At 37.2% G+C, this 19,627-nt stretch overlaps 1 protein-coding gene across 3 annotated transcripts in view; it reads left to right on the top strand.

Moving 5' to 3' along the window:
- LOC141428923 (homeobox protein unc-4-like) overlaps positions 1–18,985 on the top strand; it is a 59,354-nt gene extending 40,369 nt beyond the window's left edge. Inside the window, exons 3-4 of one of the 3 annotated variants that reach the window (XM_074088988.1) lie at positions 12,355–12,494; positions 13,470–18,985. In XM_074088988.1, the coding sequence (XP_073945089.1) occupies positions 12,355–12,494; positions 13,470–13,968 (639 nt within the window). In that variant the 3' untranslated portion in view covers positions 13,969–18,985. Of the gene's footprint in view, positions 1–12,354; positions 12,495–13,457 lie in introns of all 3 variants that reach the window. The other 2 variants (XM_074088987.1, XM_074088986.1) reach the window with 2 other exon arrangements.
- The last annotated feature ends 642 nt before the right edge of the window (positions 18,986–19,627 follow it).

Below are 19,627 nucleotides of genomic sequence, written 5' to 3'. Positions count from 1 at the left end.
ATGGTACCTAAGCGGATATTAGGTTTGCAAAATGTCATTCATAATTATGACAGATTAACTGTCCAACTGACAGGCGATCAACGTCTAGACGTATTTAAAGGTCACATCTAGACCCTGAACTTCTAATTAGTGGAATCTATAATTTGTACCTTATTTGTTTAGATTTATCGCGTACAATTAAATTTAGTGATTTCTAGCAAGCACGAACTTTGAAGTTATAAACATTGCTGACATCAACGACCTCTAGTGACGTCCGCGGTTAGTCACATTAATTGATAGATAAGATTTAAAATCGATGATTTATTTATATGGTCGGCTTCTTCATTGACAATGCTATACGTATTTATGATGTGTACCTACATCTATACTAATATTATAAACAGGAAAGGTTTGGATTTTGGATGTTTGTTACGAATAAACTCAAAAACTTTCCTGGACCGATCTAAAAAAATCTTTTACCATGAGAATGATAAATTATTCCAAAGTACTATAGGCTAAAAAAATTAGGGTTCTTATATGTATTATAATACTCTTGCAAATTATACAGCTTTCTAGGATTAAGAAAAGCTAAGCCGTGGACGAACGGACGGCGAAACCATAAGGGTCTTTTCGCAGGCCTACAATCCCGAAAGTACCTATTCCAATCCAATGTTCCATGAAACCCAAAAAATCATTATTTCTAATAAGATTGTACCAGGAGAGAATGGAACTAAGGAGCTAGTCCGGTTAACATAAACGAGGGCGATTCGCCGCGGACCCGGGCTAAGAGGCCGTCGGGGACCGTAGCGTTTTGCCGCCTACCCAAACCTTGCTCCAACACCATTGGAATACTTTAAAAATAATAGGAATATACGGCATAGGCTGGAAATCGACATGCCAGCTATCATTTATTACACATAGAATAATTAACGGTTTTTATTTGACGATGACAAGATTGATTATGTGACAGTTGATATCTCGTTTTTATTCCTATATATAATACATTTAAATCCACTGTGACATTAGTTTTAGATACCTAGTTAGTTTATTTTAGCAATAATGTAGTATTAAACTTATTTCATCTTGCATGCTCCTTTAGCCACATTATGATTGTTGTGGACAGTTGTAGTTAAGTTACAAACTTTGATTGTGTAGTATAAATGTGTCAATTACAATAGTATCTGTTTGTAATTTGTAACTGTTCCTAATAAATAAATAAATAAATAAGTACGAAGGCTTAGTAGGTTGTCTGCCATTACCGCACAAATGTCATCGCGATCATCAAAAAAAATGACAGGTTATAAAAATTAAATAGCTGCCGTTCCTCACTCTTAAGGACCAGGACTATTGAAAAAATATATGACCGCTCTTCAATAGTACATTGTGCATTAAGGGGCGTAAGAAGTCTATTAGAATAGGCTTTTAATGACCCAAGTTTGTAATTCCCTTACGGCCCGATGATTTTCATCACATTGCGAGGAGAAAAATACAACAAATTAAATTATTTTGTGTCCAAACACTTCACAGCTCAGCAAAAGCAAGACGCTAAGAAAACAACTGAATAAAATATGGCTACCCGCCAATACTGGGGCTACTACAAAATTCAAAAATCGAAGTTCGTATCGTACCGTCCCTTTCACTCTCGTATTATATTTTAGCGTCAGGAAACGATATGAACTTCGATTCTCGAATTTCGTGGTAGCCCCCCTGATTGTCACTTTTTTCGAGTCGTCTACCATAGATAATACTAAGAACCGTGTTTAGTTTAGAATTCGAATGGTCTTACGGCCAGATTATTCCAACATGCTAAAAAAATATTTACTAAAAATTTTGCAAAACAATTTGATATAAATTTAAAATATAAAAATAACGAAGTTTCATGAAGCGTGGCAAATTTGTATGGTGTAAAATTAGCTTATATCTAAGTTTTAAAGATGTAAGTAAAACGATGGCTGACTTGAAACCTCTAGAATCTGAAATGACGTACCTACCTAATAACTTATTAAAACTAAAGTCATAACTCCCTTGGGGAGGAAAACTTTACGTAAATCCATAATTCCCGCGGGAATAATTGAGGCCATTGTCTTTTAGTATACAGGCATGGAATAACGTCATTGACGAGCAAGTGCGTGTGATGAAATAGTACATTGTGTCTTAAGGGCGGTAAATAAGGAATTACGAACGAGAGTTCGTAATTCTAGTGCCGCCCGTGCGACACACAATGTTTTTCATCACATTTGCGAGTAAAATTGTGTATTTGTAAAAGAAAAACTAATATTTTTTTCAAAAATTGCCTATACCGCTGATTGCGCTCTTGGCAGCGCCAGTTCCCCCCCCCCCTAATTATTTATAGCAAAAATACTTGTGTACCTCTTTGGTGGTGTAATTAAAAAAAATCTAAAACAATGCAATAAAGGATTTTTCATCACACTTGCTCGTAAACAGTGTCAAAATATGAAGGCTATCTTGGTTGCAACCCCCCAAATAAAACCCTCGACCTTAATGTGCTTGTCATGAAACCCGTGGTCGGTAAATGAGTCATTGCGCGTACAAATTTTCTTGTCATGAAGCCCAAGGTCGGTAAATGAGTAAATGCCCGTACTGATGGCGCTGCGCGCACTGCTGCGCATGGAGTAGCAGCAGGACCACATGCACACGCGGCTCAGGCACATGCTGAGGGAGGGGGAGGACGGCGCTGCCACAGAATAAGTAATAGTACAGCGCTGCCAAGAGCGTAGCCTAAGGTATCGCCAATATTTGGAAGATTTATATTTTTTCTTTTAGAAATATTAAATTTGACTTTCCAATGTGATGAAAAACATTGTATGTCGCACGGGCGGTACTAGAATTACGAACATCGACTCATTAAAGCCCTCAGTCTTCGACTTCGGGCTTCTAATAGACTCTCGTTCGTAATTCCTTATTTACTGCCCTTAAGACACAATGTACTATTCGTACATTAAAGCATAGTTGGAAGAAAACTCATTTACCGACCTTGGGCTTCATGAAATGAAAATTAGTACGGGCAATGACTCATTTACCGACCACGGGTTTCATGACAAGCACATTAAGGTCGATGGTTTTATTTGGGGGGTTGCAACCAAGGTAGCCTGCATGTGACGACACTGTTTACGAGCAGGTGTGATGAAAAAAAAATTACTTACTGCCAATTGAAATGATTGATACAATTTAACAATCCTTGTCTGCAGGTACATCGGTGTCGTAAAGTACGTAGGTAGTAACTTAGAAAGGGTTATACCTACTAATTCGATGATTCAAGTTTCAATTACCCAGGTGAGGATTGGGTGCTTTTTATAATCAAAATACGTGAACAATTCTACTGGTTAAACATTGCTAAGTTGAAACATTATTTACCACTTTGAAATAAGCGTTTCTGCGGATCTAGAACAAACGAAACCGCGAAGTGAATTAAATATCTCTTATTAGTACAGGTCATTTGTCTGTAAACTGAGTAAAATATACGAATCAGAGCATCCATTCGTGTAATAAGTACTAACACGAGAGTATGCAACATTTATCGGTGAATCTCGTTCGAGAGACAGACTATCCCGCAGCTCTCCTAATAGTTGGTATAAATCAAAAGATTGCAATCTCGGCGGCACCCCTGGGACACGAGAGAGACGGCACGATTGAATAGCATAGATTTAAATGCGCGGGTCAGATAAGGACGGCTACAGATCGCGCTGCTCCACCAGCGAGCTCACAGGGACGTCACAATTCGATTACAGCTCAATAAAGTTAAAGTGACTTGTTTGCGTCTGTAAAGTGGATTTTTTCCTCCTCTTTGATTTCTCTATTTTCTTTCGTTCGCTCAAGGTTTCGGGGTTATTTCTTTGCTGTTTCGCTGCTCTTATTTTGCGGATATTTATTTTACAAAATAGTTCGATTTTTTCGTGACGTGTGTATGTACTTACATTCACATTACATAATGTATGTAGTACTTAAGGTATGTCGATAGTAAATAAAATACGTCTCTTTTATAAGCATTCAATCGAGAAAGATTATTTTGTTAAAACACTTTTGATGATAATTTATTCTTGATGTAGCCCGCAATGAAAATAAATTTTACTTTTACACTTAACCTGTATATGCTTCGAGCTAAATACTGAGTAAAATAATAGCGTTTTCATATTCCATAAAGACTCTACGCAAGCCGCTAAAGCCCCATCTTTTATCAGAAGTGGTCTATTCTAATCTAATTTCATCCCGCCTTGAAACTTGCCGCAACCTCCGCCACAGGAAGCTCGAAAGTATCGACTTCATTTTAAAATTCATAGCATAAAATTTACATTTATATGCCAATTTCATTCCCTAACAGGGCGTCGCACACATCAGTATTCCGCACACATCCGGAGCTGGCTGGAAACACCCTTCGAAAAAAAATAGAATATCGTCTTACATCGTCCGCTTGGCTGAAAAGAAAAAAGAATGGCGCGAGGTTTAAATATGGAACACTAAATGGAACGCTTAGGCGACAAAATGCGGATAGAATATAAAATTTAAGGAGTTCCCTCCGTCTCTTTCGCACTTTGTGTAGTCTCTATTTGTTGTCCCACTTGGTGGCGTCGCTATCAAACATGCGCCTCGCCCTAGGCTTACCAGTAAAAGATAGACATGAAGCCTGTTCGTAGGGTTGCCTCGAGGCGGCAAATTATCGCACTTGAATAATCTTCTCACTTCAAAAATGTAATTCTGTTCGTATTAAAGTGATTTAATGCAGCCTCGCTTTACGCTTGCCTGTTATTTTGCATTTTATACTAATTTGATAGCTGGACCGGCATCTCTAAATGGAATCTCTGGCGGCAATATTGGCATATATCTTATAGATAGACTAGAATGAAGTTTTTTTTTTTAATTATGAGTATGAAATTATGTACCATCAGCCAATATAGTCTATCAATTTTTAAACAAAGTTCCTATCAAATGAATATGTCGCTAAAGTCGAACTTCAAGTTGACAGACACGTCTAATACGTCTATTGGCATTATTTTTTTATGACATGCAAACGATTATCAACTTTAGGGTGGCAGACCACATATTTGGCTGATGGTACCTACATAAAATAATACAGTAAAACTGTCTTATTATGTCAATGCCAACCCTGACCAAATTTTGCATTCAGCGCGTAGCTGTTCAGTGCGAGCATGTGAATTTTATATCTGTCTCTATCTCACTGATTCAATATCAATTTATATGCACTGAAACAAAAGAGACAGCATATATTGAGCTCTGAAATACAACATCAGAAGCGACGGTATTTGTATTCGTAGCGCAAATAAAATTGTATTTTACTAGTAAAGTCTTTTCAATCATCAAGGAAAGTAAGTAGGTTATATTTTGGTTAAATATATGTTTGATTTAATGAATGTAAGTGGATTTTATTAGTAACTAGCGTTTATCCGCGGCTTCACACGCGTAAATCATCAGATACAACAGTTGAATTGAAATTCCGAGATTTTATTAAATTCTCAGTTCATTGACGTTAAATTAAAACACCCGCGGTTATTATTTCGAGATTTTATCCCTATCCCGTGGGAATATGGGGATAAAAAGTAGCCTGTATTATTCCAGACATCCAGTTACCTACACACCAAATTTCATGACTCTACCAAGCCCATCGGTTGTTATTTAGAGATTTTATCCCTGTCCCGTGGGAATATCGGGATATCTCTTAATCCAGGTTATAAACTAACTTTTTACCAAATTTCATGCAACCGTTTCAGCGTGATTTCACACTATACATAATTAGTAGGATACATATCTTGAATATTAACGCAGTTTGCGAAAAAAAAATTATGGGCGAGGTAAAATTTAGCTTTTATTTCGATTTCAGAACAAAAATGTGTAGGTTTCTTTTGATGAACATTAAACAAAAGATTTCCGTGTTTAAATGCCTCACTTCTTTGCGTACGCTATTATTAAAATTAATTACAATCCGAATAAAGAACTTGCAATTATATGGATCACTTTATCAGAAACATTTTTTATAACAAATGCATTTTTGTCTGTATTTAAATAAGGGTGACCTAAGATAGCGTAAAATAAATAATATCGGATAAAACTGTACTTGTTTTATATTAATACGTTGCAGGCATTTTTTTAAGCACGGAGGGAACACTAAGAAAGAGCGGCGCAGCAAAAAACTATAGCAAATTTCCGTTCCGATTCTAACACTATTTGTATGTTTATGTCATTCTATTATATTTGACCCCTCAAAACACCACGTGAAAATCCACCGTACGGACATAGTCCAATTAGGACCAATACAAAATACATCCCCAAACCGCTGATAGAGGCTCTAAAGCCCGGAAAAAGGGCATCGCTTTCCTTTCGAGGGGAGGTAAATACGGTAAATGTATGTGGACCGAGGGGAACCTTATTTACACCAGACGGTAGTGGCAGGGTTTGGTTTACGTTTAAAATAAAGAAAGGTTAACCGCGTATTTACGTTTAATGCATTATTTTTGAAATAAAAGAAAAATCTAGAAATCTATGAATTTGATTACCTAGGTAAGGTTACCTACTTTAGTTTTTGATTGATTTATTTAAGTTTACAACGTCTACAATAAAACTGACGTTAAGAACTACAAGCTTTTATAAGAACAGGGAGTTCATTTTAAGATTCATATTTATCAGAGCGTTGTTAGTTTCGTCGGGTAGTCGTGCGAGCAGAGCGGTGGCGTGCAGATCGCGTTACAGCAGCCCGCCGAGTCGCGTTACTCCTAAGAACAAGGGCTACAAATTAGCCCGAAACATGTCGAGCTAACCTCGATTTAAGACGTGAGTTATAATAATAATAATATAATATCATGGGACACTTGACACCAATTGACCTAGTCCTAAACTAAGCAAAGCTTGAACTATGGATACTAAGCAACGGATAAACATACTTATATAGATAAATACATACTTAAATTCATATTAAACATCCAAGACCCGAGAATAAACATTCGTATTATTCATCTAAATATCTGCCCCGGCCGGGAATCGAACCCGGGACCTCAAGCTTTGCAGTCAGGTTCTCTAACCACTAGGCCATCCGGTTGTCAAAATCCGGTTATCCGGTACAATATAATTTAATATGAGTGAGTCTCACGGTAGTTTCATGTTCAAAATTTATTATTTGGTAATTTTTTTGTGTTTATTGACTTCGATTTCGAATATAGACTTATTTCGGCAATTAAAGCGGTTTCCTTCAAGATATACAACTCTACATGAATAAATACAGTCGAGTTCGAATAAATAAAGCGTTACATATTAGAAGGTTTACTTACCTTGTCACTGTATACGTTTTGACATTTTTATACAAGTTGACAGCGACAAGACATAAAAGTGTAAACATATCTTTGACTTCGACACAGAGTGAACCTTATCTCTTAACTACCAAGATTCCAAGTTAACCGACTTAGCACAGATACACAAGTTAAGAAGGGTCTGGGCCGTTTGACAACACGATTTCCTCAAATGGTTTTCGTATAAATCCCATTTTTTGTTACAGTAAGCAATGCGTAGGTAGCGAGGGTGTTTTAAAGAAGTGATAATTGTTTTTAACAAAACTGGCAAAACGAGGTTGTGCTATAAACCTCGGACGCAAAAACTGGGGTGTTATAAGTTTGACGCCAATATGTCAGTCTGTATATGGCATCGAAGCTTTCAAACGAACCGATTTCGGTGCGGTTTTCTCAGCTGTTTCATTAAAATCGGTTCAGCCGCTAGTGAGAACATTTCTAAGTTGGTTAAATTAGGTTATGTTTATAGATCGCCTTGATGATATAATTATACAACAGGGGCCTATGGTAGAGTTCATTATAATTCAGATATCACGGGTAGTAGGTATGTAATTGTATGCAAATTGTCGTCAAATGAACATTATTGACTTTTTGACATCACTCTTTAAGGCCACGTACTGGACACCAGCAGGGCTACTACGAAACTCGAAACTCGAAGTTCGTGTCGTGCGGTCCCTCTGACACTTATACTATTTAATTACGAGAGCGAGAGGGACGGTACGATACGAACTTCGAGTTTCGAGTATCGTAGTAGCCCTGCTTGCAGGCAGTGGCACGACCAGCGTTTTCTCTGTACCACGCGTGTATCTACAGCCTAAAATAGTTTTTATCATTACCTAATTTTGTCCAGCAAAAATTTTTGCAGGCTTTTTTATCCTATTTCCATTGTGCTGACAAAAACTCCCCAAATGAAGAGATATGCGCATAAATTGCCTGGGCCCCAAGATGCACTCAGCCTAGTTTGGGATTCACTAGTATACAGCTAACAATATAATACCTATGGCTTTGTGTGTAATAATAAATTTTCATTTTTCATTTTTTTTTTCAAATTCTAAACCAAGTATCATCAAAATGTAAATACGCCCCTTTGAAAAGTCGCTTCTAATCAGACACATTGATTACCGAACGAAATCGTAACGATCGTAATGGTCAGCGGTGGGCTGGGGCTTAATGAATCTCCCGACCCCGCGACCCCCAGCCCGCGACCCCAACCCCCTGGAACCCCACCTTGCGGTGGACTCATTAATACAGATCCCGGCGGCATTGGCATGTTTTGTTTTTCTTTGCGATTGTTATTGATGTATTGCTGTTGGGCAAGTATTTCTTGAAATTATGTAGTCTAGTGTTTTCCAGCGATAACCATAGCTTCAGCAGTGGAATTGAAATTCCGGGACTATACTAAATTCCCACGGGAATTCCCAAATACTACATCGTTGTCTTCATTGACGTTGCATTAAAAACAACCGTGCTAAATTTCGTGACTCTAAACCTAGTGGTAGTCGAGAATTTAACCCTATCCTGTGGGAATATTGGGATAAAAAACAGCCTAAAGAAAGTGGCTTTTGATTTCGAATCTATTTATATTTAGATTTCTGTGCTAAGTGGCAGGTAATGACGAATGTTTAGTTAACAGAAACTTAATAAGCGTATTAAAATAAAGACATTATTCAAAAGAATGAATTCCCAGTCAGAAAACAAGTTAACGACGCTTAGTTTTAATCAACATTAAAATGTAAGCCCTTTTTTATTATTAATTTTTCCCGTCCGCTTCATTATCGGCGAACCCATGTTTTGTATTTTATTAAATTAATCCTAATTAATCCAACCGTCATTTGTTGGAAGTATCAGCCGTAAAGCGGGATGCGTCGCTCGTTAAATTGTACCTAACAACCTACCTATCGCATAAACGTTAAGACGTCAGGTATTTTAATTTCCTAATTATGCGTTCAGGTTTTTGTTGTCCACTGCAGTGTAGCAATAATATACATATATTTAATTAATTATTAGAGTAAGTGCACCAAATGTGCTGTTAATATGGACCACCGTAATATTTCGGTAGATATCGTTACTATCAGCGCAAAGTTCGCTACGTTCGATGCTTCTCCCTCCCGTCGCCCCGTCAGTCGATCGCTGCTAAGCTACATGAGCGTTTGTGTCTGTTGTTGCCATTTAGGTTATGGTGGATACAATTTTTTATCAAACTTTGTAGGATTATTACTACTTTTATTGTAGTTATTAACCCTTGACTGTTTTATATTCCAGAAACGTCACTTTGTCGATTACTATTGAACTATTTGAATCTTAGATTATTTACACTAAAAAGCGTGAATTTTTTTAACAATAAATAGAACGGACTACAAAAAACCATGAAAATAATTTTCTACCAGTCTGAAGTCGGTGCCTCAGCACGAGCCAGCAGGAGTGGACCTATAGTCGTCTACCTCACGTAGATACGAATACTTATTTATATATGCGGCTTCAATCACTATATATTCCGCGGAGCCCTTGAGTAAAACTACTGACCATAATCAAAATAAATGCTGAGGGGCTCAATGTTTTGGGTACTGTGAGGTTGAAGACAGAAGTACAATCTCTCATTTAAAATGTTAATTTGAAGTTAGTCATATAGGTTCTCTAATTCTCTAATTAATATTTCGCCGAAAATAATTTTTCATAATGATTCATTTCCCAATTGTTTCATATGGTCGAATGTTTTTTTACCCGACTGCGAAGAAGGAGGGTTATATGTTTGACCCGTATGTATGTATGTATGTCTATTCCTATGTCCTCTCATAACTACTCAACGGCTGAAACGATTTTGATAAAAGATACGTCATTGGATTCGTCTTAATGACGCGAGTAACACTTGGTACATGAAATTCTTAAAAAACTCGCTATTTTATTTTTATTCTAAGTGGGTACTCCAGGATTATTTTAAAACTAACTTAACCTAACCAATCGGTTTCTACAGGATGGTCCTGAAATATATCTTAACAATTGGGAAATTAATCATTGGGGAAAAATTATTTCTCAAGTGATTTCAAAAAGCCAGGCTCCCAATTATCTATTTTCGAACAGGGTTCTGTTGTCAAAAAAGTTGGAGAGCCGCTGCTCTAGACTTTATCTCGCATTCTCATTTTATATGCGAAACGAATGCGCGCGCACGATCATTCGATATTACCATTACGAGTACATATTCGCGTAGCTCTCTGTGTGTCTTCTAAATTGTTATCTCAGAGTTCTGGAGATGTCGTAAATAGTGAGGTGAATACTCGACATCCCAAAACGTGAATAATATTTGATATTTAAATTCGTAATTTATGACAATTAAGTGCCTGAAGAGGTTTTATATAAAAAGCTTTTGTAATGTAACCAAAAGGTTTGACGTTTTATTTCTCAAGCAAAGGGTCGTGGACTAGTGGATTCGAACGCGGATTCGTATCTCCGAGTTTTTCAGAATTTATGTTCCAAGTTACAATAGAAATTTAGAAGTTAACCATAAATTAAAGAAAAACACCAATGTTTGATAAAAGTGTTTTGCGTAATGCATTATTGTTTTTTTTTTATTTATTCACCATAAATTGTATGTTTGTACAATACTAAGAAAAAAAGTCATCAAATACAGGATAGTATTTATTTTACTAGCGCACAAGGAGTGCATTAACACAAAGTTGATCTTGTCTCATCCCTGGCCTCGTCTGACTCATCATCCCTCCCATCATCTGGCGCCTCTCCCTTGGAACTCACAACTCTCGCGATGTCGTTAGTCCACCAAGTGGGAGGCCAGGCAACACATCGTCTTTTGTTCGTGATCGCCATGCCACTTCAGGACTTTTTGTCCCAATGGTAATCTGTTCTTCGAGCGATGTTACCCGCCTCTTGCTATTTCAACTTGCACAAGAATACGTTATAGAATAGTACAAACTCGGCTGGCCCCTTCTCAGGCGAAGTCTTACCAAATCGGTTGCCATAGCTTTTTAACAATGTTGCAAATATCGATTATTAGCGGATATTCACACCATCTCTATTAAGTAAGCACGAGCACGACTCATACGATCGTGTAGTGCTTAAAGGTTTTAAAGCATTACTCGTCTCGACTTTCATGTCTTACTGGATTCTAATGGAAACTAAATCTTAATCGTTGATTGAATTTACATGGAATTCATTAAGAATAGGATGTGATAGTGGCTATATCTCTTTGATGTGTTTGCAAGGTCGAGTTAATTTTCATGATAATTAATTCAATTCATCCTATGTGTATTTCACATTTTTAACTGAACGTATCTATTGAGAGGCTATTAAAAGTGAAGTAAGTACTTAACTTTAAGTAATTTTGAAAGATTGTCCTGTATAAGACGCACGTGTGGTGTTTAACGCCCTATTGTCTGACGCACTCGGAATCACAATCGTTTTCACCACTTCTTTCTGTCACACGGTATAAGATGAGGGTAAAAAGAGATGATGGATGCGATCGCGAGCACTAGAGCGTTAGACAATACGACCACAGATCTGATATTGACTGATCGTGATCAGCCAACATAATGATTTATACATGAAAAGCGTCTGATACATGACCCTAACATCCAAAGCTTCACCTACTCGTCCCTTGGATAGACCACCGTGGAATATGACGCACATGACCTGGTGTTTTTTGGCTGATCGTCCATAATACTAAGATGATTTCCGAAAGATACTGATCCCAACATATTCAATGTTACCGTTGTTGTATTTGTTATGGGATGTAGACCGATATTACCTTTGATGAACCTTCCGAAATTTCGACGCAGTTGCATGCAGCATGATCATGGGTGAAGAATTAACAGGTGGATGTTAATTGTGTAGACCGTGCTTGGTCTACTCTCACTACCATTGGACGCATTCTGATTTATCACTTGATCCACAACACCCACTGTATCACGCCGCGCACCTGAAACAGACTGAGGACAAGTGAAGGTAGTCATGGTCTACATCCCTTAACAAATATATCTATTGAATAACCGTAACGTGAATCATTAAGAACTGTTTTAATCTTCGTTCGTCCTTAAACATATTCTTTCTCCACCAGGTATGGTTCCAGAACCGTCGCGCCAAGTGGCGTAAGAAGGAGCACACAAAGAAGGGCCCGGGGCGGCCGGCGCATAACGCGCACCCACAGTCCTGCTCCGGGGAGCCGATCCCCCCACACGAGTTGCGCGCACGCGAGAGGTGAGCCACTTACGGAGCATAGGCATCTGAGGTTGCCATTTTTTTTGAGGGATTTAGTCCCCTTAAGGGCTAAAGACACTAAGTCCTTGCTTTTGATTCAGTTTTTTTTTAATTTTATATGAGGCTAAAGGGACTAGGTCCTAGCTTTTGGTTTAGTTTTTTTATTTTATTTTATATGAGATGGGAGCGTACAGGTGGGAAAAATCTATTACGACTGGGGACTGGGTAGGGAGGAAACAGACAGTGCCGGACTCTCATTGTCTAAAAAACTCGGCTGCATGTTCCTTAACTCCCTGGAGCTTACTAAAGAGAGGAGCTGAGATTGCCTTTAAGATAGTCTGACTGACTCCATACGAGTGATAGATACTGATCTGATAGAACGTCAAGAGCGAAATTGTAGTCATGTCTTAGTGGGCATCCACAACTTACGTGATGTTTTTAACATTTTTGTCATTACCACCTCTAGAGATACTTACTTCTTAAAATTCTTCACTACCTACATGACTTTTAAGATTTTTCAAAACTTTTGCCTAAGCCTGACTAGAAATAAATATGGCGAAAAATAATGCACGTGATATATTTTAAATTCCCTCATTATGAAAACAAAACAAACAAGAAGGAAAAAAAACATTGTTTTTTTTCCTGAGAAAGAAACTTTTAGTGCTGCAGCAGCAGCTGCTAGTTTATTACATTACTTTAGAGTATGCGTAGTGAAGTTGTAAATGGTGCGCTGCCTATTACCATTACAGGTACAAGAATAAGTTCCTTAACTATCGTCTCTAAACTAACTACCTACTCGATCGTCTAACTAACTACTGTCTCAAATATCGGCTTGTTGTTCAGTCAACTATGCCTGAAAGAACCCAGAGCCTTATCTAAAATTGATCATCTAAATGTCTTATTCAACCATATATTACTGTGATAGGTTCTATACTAATTAGGCCCTATTGATTTTATCACCAGGGCGAGAAGAAGAAAGAAACTGGCAAAAGCGTTGGACCGCCAGGCGAGGAAGTTGCGGGCTAAAGGCATCGCGGTGGACCTCGAGGCCCTGAAGACGGAATACTTGGCTCAGCACAGAAATAGCGGGCTCTATTCCGATTCTGATGGCGACGTGGATGGAGAAGAATGTATGATTGATGTGGTGGGTGGAGACTCCTGTCACGACTCGGGTCCTGAAGACTTCTCACTGTCCAGCCGCTTGCGGGCGCCATCTAGTGGTGACGCTGTCAACAACTCTGACAGCTCAACGTCCGACGCGCACTCTGGCAGGAATTACAGTCCCCTCCCAGACCCTCAACCGTCCTTCTTCAAACATTTCGGAGGTGCGTCCAACTTTGAGAAATTCGATTTCGACTCAGGCAGGGCCGTGTCCTTAGACCTGAGTGGAGGGGGCACGTCCGAACAAGACCTGTCGAAGAACGGAGGCAGAAAACACAACCCGTTCAGTATAGAATCCTTGCTTAATACGTGAAAGTGACTTTGGATATCTAGAACTAGTGACCATAGAGGCTCTTGGATCTAATTTCGTGTCTTACAAGTGATTCGTAACAGGATCACGATATGAGGGGCATATTCACTTAAAAACTTGCAACATTATTGAAGTCTCGAATGTGACAGAAACAAGTGTTTAATTGTTTGTCTTAGCGTTTCGCTGTCTATATTTTGTTATGCCCTGTTGTTGTCTATTGCGAAGGTGGGTCGTGGATTCCTGATGCGAGCCATCCAGTAAATCAAGACACGGTTTAATTATTAAAGCACTCCGCTGTGGCTTATAATCGCCTTGTAGTCGTCCGCGACCAACGTCCACAACTAACAACATGCGGTCTTTCATTCATGCAATTATATCCAATGTATGTTCAGGCACTATGCTCATACGCTGTGATTGCGTATGCCCTCTCAATTTTTTATACAGTGTATTTCTACAGGTTAATAGTAAAAGTTAGAGTTTGTAAAAGTGGATCGGCTGTTCATATCGGGGCCGGACAGTAACTTCATGTAAACGTTTGCTTTAATATTAATGAATGATTATCATTAGGTCTAATCAGCTTCAGTAAAGACTTGATAGGTACCAGATAACATATCCTGTGTGAATATATTAGGTTAATTTGTATAATATAGTTAGTAGTGTAAATAGGAATCATATTTATTTTCGTCTTCAATGTTGATAATTTAAATACGGGGCAATAATTTATGTATATTTAAAAATTGTTGAAATCTAATTGTTTTTTATTTACAGTTTTTGGAAAAGTTCAGATAAAACATGAGTGAGACTATACTGGGGATCATTTCACGAAGTTAACCATTTTAGAGGCACAACGACAGAAAGTATCTTTCATGACTTTGAAGGGATAATTTGTACAAAAATATTATAATTCTTGTTAGATATTCATCAATCATTTCGAAAAAAAAACACAACAGTACCCATTTCTTTCTATCAAACTGTACAACAGGGCGGTAGAAAGAGATAGTAACTTCGATTGTGAGCTTGAGTGCGTTAGACGATATGGCGGTATATTTCCTTCGTTAAAAGGATCCCTGCAAGGTGTTTTCAGTAAAGGCTGCATAAACAACCTGACTTCAAAGCCCTTGAGACGAGGCACTCGAAAATATTCCAACGCTAACTTCACCCATACAATTCGCTCAACAATTCGTAAAAGCGACACAGGGCCCAAAAATAAAAAATGGATCATAAAAAGTAAATTATGCGACTGAATAAAATGATTTATCCCTATTTGCTAGATAAATAGTATGGTTATCATTCGTGAAGATTTTGTTCTACTACCTAATGTTTATAAATTCCGAATAATTTGCAAAATAGGTAGGTAAAGGTGGAGTCGTAAACCAAAACTAAAATATATGATGAAATATAAACACACTTTACCTACCTTGCTCGAAAAATGAAAAGAAAATTTGGCTAAAAATCGTAGATAATTTTATGAATTAAATTCGGGCTTTATTCCGCGTACCTTGATTTTATCGAAGCTCGATATTTCAAGCGTAGTTGATTATATTAGTTTATAACTTACCAAAAAAAGTTTCCGATCAATGAAAAGTATTGTTTTGTTTATGCAGACCTTTATTGAGATCTTGGGTTTATAAAGTCTCTAAAAGTCTTATATTTTATTTTATTATAATGTGGGTTTCTAAGGCGGGTTAGTTAATGCTAGTATTGTAAGATCCGTTTGACTTAAATGAGCCAATCCCAAGCAAGACTAACATCTAACGGACCTCTTGATACTAACGCCATCTAGCGATATTTCGCCTGTCAAGGAACTCTAATGAGGGTTTTCACAGAGTTTTCACGGAGTTTTTTGACGTTTGACTGCGATTGGCTCATTTAGTTATTTAACCAATCACGAGCAAACGCCAAACGTCAAACGGACCTCACGATACTAACGCCATCTAGCGATATTTCTCCTCTGTGAAAACTCTCATTGACTTGCAATCATAACATAATGAGGGCTATCGCGAATGAATTCGCCGCTAGAGGCGCTAGTGTAGCGTGAGGTCTCCGAAATGTCAAATCTCATAGTTTTTGGGTGAGCTGCGCGGGTTTATTTATAATTAGATTTTTTTGTGAATATTTTGCATTACCTGAAATTAATTATGGCAATTATGCGTTACGGGGCAATGAATGTCTGTGTTTTGAGACAGTTTTGTCTTTCGGAAACTTTTGTCCTCCTTTTTTCCGAACAAAACGGGACTAAGCAACACTGTGGTTGCTGGATATTTTTATGGTACGGTTTTAAGGTGTTTTAAATATGATTTTAATCTAAACTTTGTTTTAACGCCCGTAATAACAGACTCTGAAAGCCACACTTAAAAACCTCACGCAACAGTGCGCCATCTAGTGAGACAAAAAACGATAGCCCTCATTGTAAAATGTTGGATTTAAATCACACTCTGTATGTACAGTCGAAAAAACTGAATTGCGTACCGCTGTTGAAATTTTTTGACAAACAATTTCATAATAATTCCTTGGACAGATGTAAGAAATACTAAATAACATTTGTTAAGCAGTGGTGTACGATATAGTTTTTTAGACTTTACATAAAATGAATGTCATGCTTATAGATCTCAATACAAACTTAACAGTTCAATATTGACCAAATTAAACTAATTCATCTATTGAAAATGGGGAATCCTGACTTTTATCTACTAAATAGTGCGATATGTAAATTAAAGCTTGATTTTATTTACAATGGATATTTAGGTTTTTATTTATTGAAGGGGGTTAAATTTATCTCCCAGGTTCGCTTATTCATCGTCATCCAAAATGATATTGACGAGAGACAGAAAGCTATAGGCGGAAGACAGGGAAGCAGGTAATGCCACACTGGACGATTAGCGAAGAATTTCTTGTTTTAGATACTTTATTGTAATAATTTTTACTACTATATTGAAACAAGTTTAAGATCATCACGAATTTGCACAGTGAGTTAAAAAAAACGAATTAATAAAAAGCATCGCTTCATCTTTCATCGCTTAAAAACAATCTCTATCAGGCAGTTATTTAGTTACAATAGTATCAAAAGTAAGCGACCATTACAAATCGATGAGGGAGTATACAGGTTTGCATAGAGCAGGTCACATAAAATATAATATATAATATAAATAATACATATGTACGAAAAGGCTGTTTTTCGAATGTGACTCCAAAATTATAACCTTCAATGTACAGTCGACTGATTACAGCACAAGAATGCTTTGACTACACTCAGCCGACTTGTCATTAAGGTCGGGCATACATATTTTTGGAACTTTAGCCTGATTGATATATTTTTGTTGCCTGTACGTAATCAAATCTTTTCTCCACACGTATTTAATGCGAATTCCCATAATGATGACACTTGACCCATCGTGTAAACGTCATGTCAACTGTCAACCTAACGACCGGCGCATTAACTCCGCCCCGAGCGCAACTTTATTAACTTAATTACTGCATTACGCTTCATGGCGCTTTGTTGCAATTATATTACTTTAAAAGGGCAATAAAGTAAATTATTTGAACATACGTAGGACACAATGCTTTACACGCTGTTGCTGATACTGGGAAAGCAGCTGAATTTATTTAATTTCTTCGACCAATGAAATTAGATATTTAAAATATATCACTCACGCATTTAAATAAATATCTTTTAACATTACAATAAACTGGGTGAATAATAAGATTTTAAGAAATGGCTCAGTTTTTACAACCCTTATTTAACTTTCCCTACTTGTTGTTGGGTCACGTCAAAGTCAAAATATCTTTATGCAATGTGCCACATTTGTCATTTTGCCACTTCCAGTGGTCGGAAGACTTGAAATTTGATAATATCATCTATATTATACATTATGTAGGTATTCAGGTAGTTGGGTCAAAATTCTTTTCGTTGCATTGTTTCTGACCACTCTGTCACGATATTATTTATGTCTTCTAACTAAGAAATAAAAAAAATGTGGAGCCAATGTTTGTTTTTTTCGGGTTAACTAATATTTAACTAGAGAAAAATTAAAAATGCCACTAGGTTCCATAAAAAAAACTCCGTGCCATTTTTTCGGGGACAAAAGCAAGACAATGAAAAGAATTTTGACCCAGTTCTCAGAATGAGAGGGCAAATTAATTTTATCAACCCGTTATACTAATTGCAATGAAGCAAGTAATAAACTATAGACGGATTAGTTTCAATTCTTTGTCAATTATTGATATAACAGTCCAAGTGCGTGACTTAATGCGGCAAATACAATCTAGAGTCGTAAAACGTGTATTTATGGGCGTGCAATTCGATAAGAGCAGCCAATTAGCAAAACAAAATGGCTGGCTTGGATTATTGGCATTTTTATTGGCAACGGGAGTACAGTCGGCATTGACAATACGGAGCTGTATAGAAAGGTAACATAGACTCGTCGTGTATATTCAAGACCGCCATTTATGGGAAGGTCCACCCATCCTTTGAGGAGAATATTTGAATTTTTAAAAAGTAGAGAACAGCTGCTTACCCCCTTATGTATATTAATAACCCCATAATAAAAGCTAAAATTACAAATCTGTTATAGCATATATATTTGTCTGTACATATAGAGGAATTAAGCAATAAAGTGGAAAGTCATCTAATTTGTTTGAAAAAAAATCAACACCAGTCAAAAATTAGGCAATACATATACCGATGGTAAATGTATAGTGAAAGCATGGCATATAATGAAAAAAAAATGAATTAAATATTATTATCATAATTCTACCCTCTTAAGGAAAAAGGTGGATCTCAAAAAAGTGAGTTATTTATACTATTTGATGTAGAATGTTATAAATAAAATACACGGCTACGCGATGCTATAAATAACTTAAAAAGTGTTGTCTTGCTCAAAAGCCTATTGCCTATAGAGGACAGAATTACAATAACTAAAATGGCTTTGTTTGAAAGAGCCTCCCCCCCCTGGCTGGGCATGTGCTGCACAATTGGGTAGTATTACCACTATATTGGTTGTTTCATCTATGTCCGTGTCGTAGCAAATTAAAAAAATTACAAAGTGACAAATAGGCATAAAACTCATAAAATTAAAAAAAGTTGGCGTAAGCTTAATAAGCATTTATATACAAGGGGGTAAGTACACTGGCGAGCTAAGTGAAAAAAACGACGTATGAGGTTGTATTAAAATTGACCCTCTCTTTATTCCAATTGCAATTTTATAAATGGCCACTGAAAGTTACTTCATGCTAATTGTACTTTCTTTCTTATGTTTCTAACTGTACATAATAAACCTGAATTCATTTACATAGTAATAATATTTATTTCTCTTGTTCCCCGTGCATAACCATCTTACATAACCAGCGCTAGTAGGGGAAGTTATTTCTTACTTAATTAGGTCCAGGCGTTCACGTTATGGTCGTAATTGTATCAAACATTTTCCTGAACCTAAATTGACAGTGAAAATGACCCACTACATTACCGAAACCCCTTTGAAGTACGAAATATTTGACCCCTTCCAGTGCTGGTTGCGTAAGATGGTTATGTACGGTCAAGGACATTTATTCACGAGCCACCATGGAACCATTTCACAGTAAACGTCATAGTGACATCGCATTAATTAACAAGGAAAATCGCAATGACCTTTCCTATGAAAAGGTACTATGGTGGCTCATGAATGGC

This window comes from Choristoneura fumiferana, chromosome 6 (assembly GCF_025370935.1).
Source record: "Choristoneura fumiferana chromosome 6, NRCan_CFum_1, whole genome shotgun sequence".
Lineage (NCBI taxonomy): Eukaryota > Metazoa > Arthropoda > Insecta > Lepidoptera > Tortricidae > Choristoneura > Choristoneura fumiferana.
The sequence above is the reverse complement of the archived record's forward strand: the minus strand, read 5'-3'. Positions and strand labels throughout refer to the sequence as shown.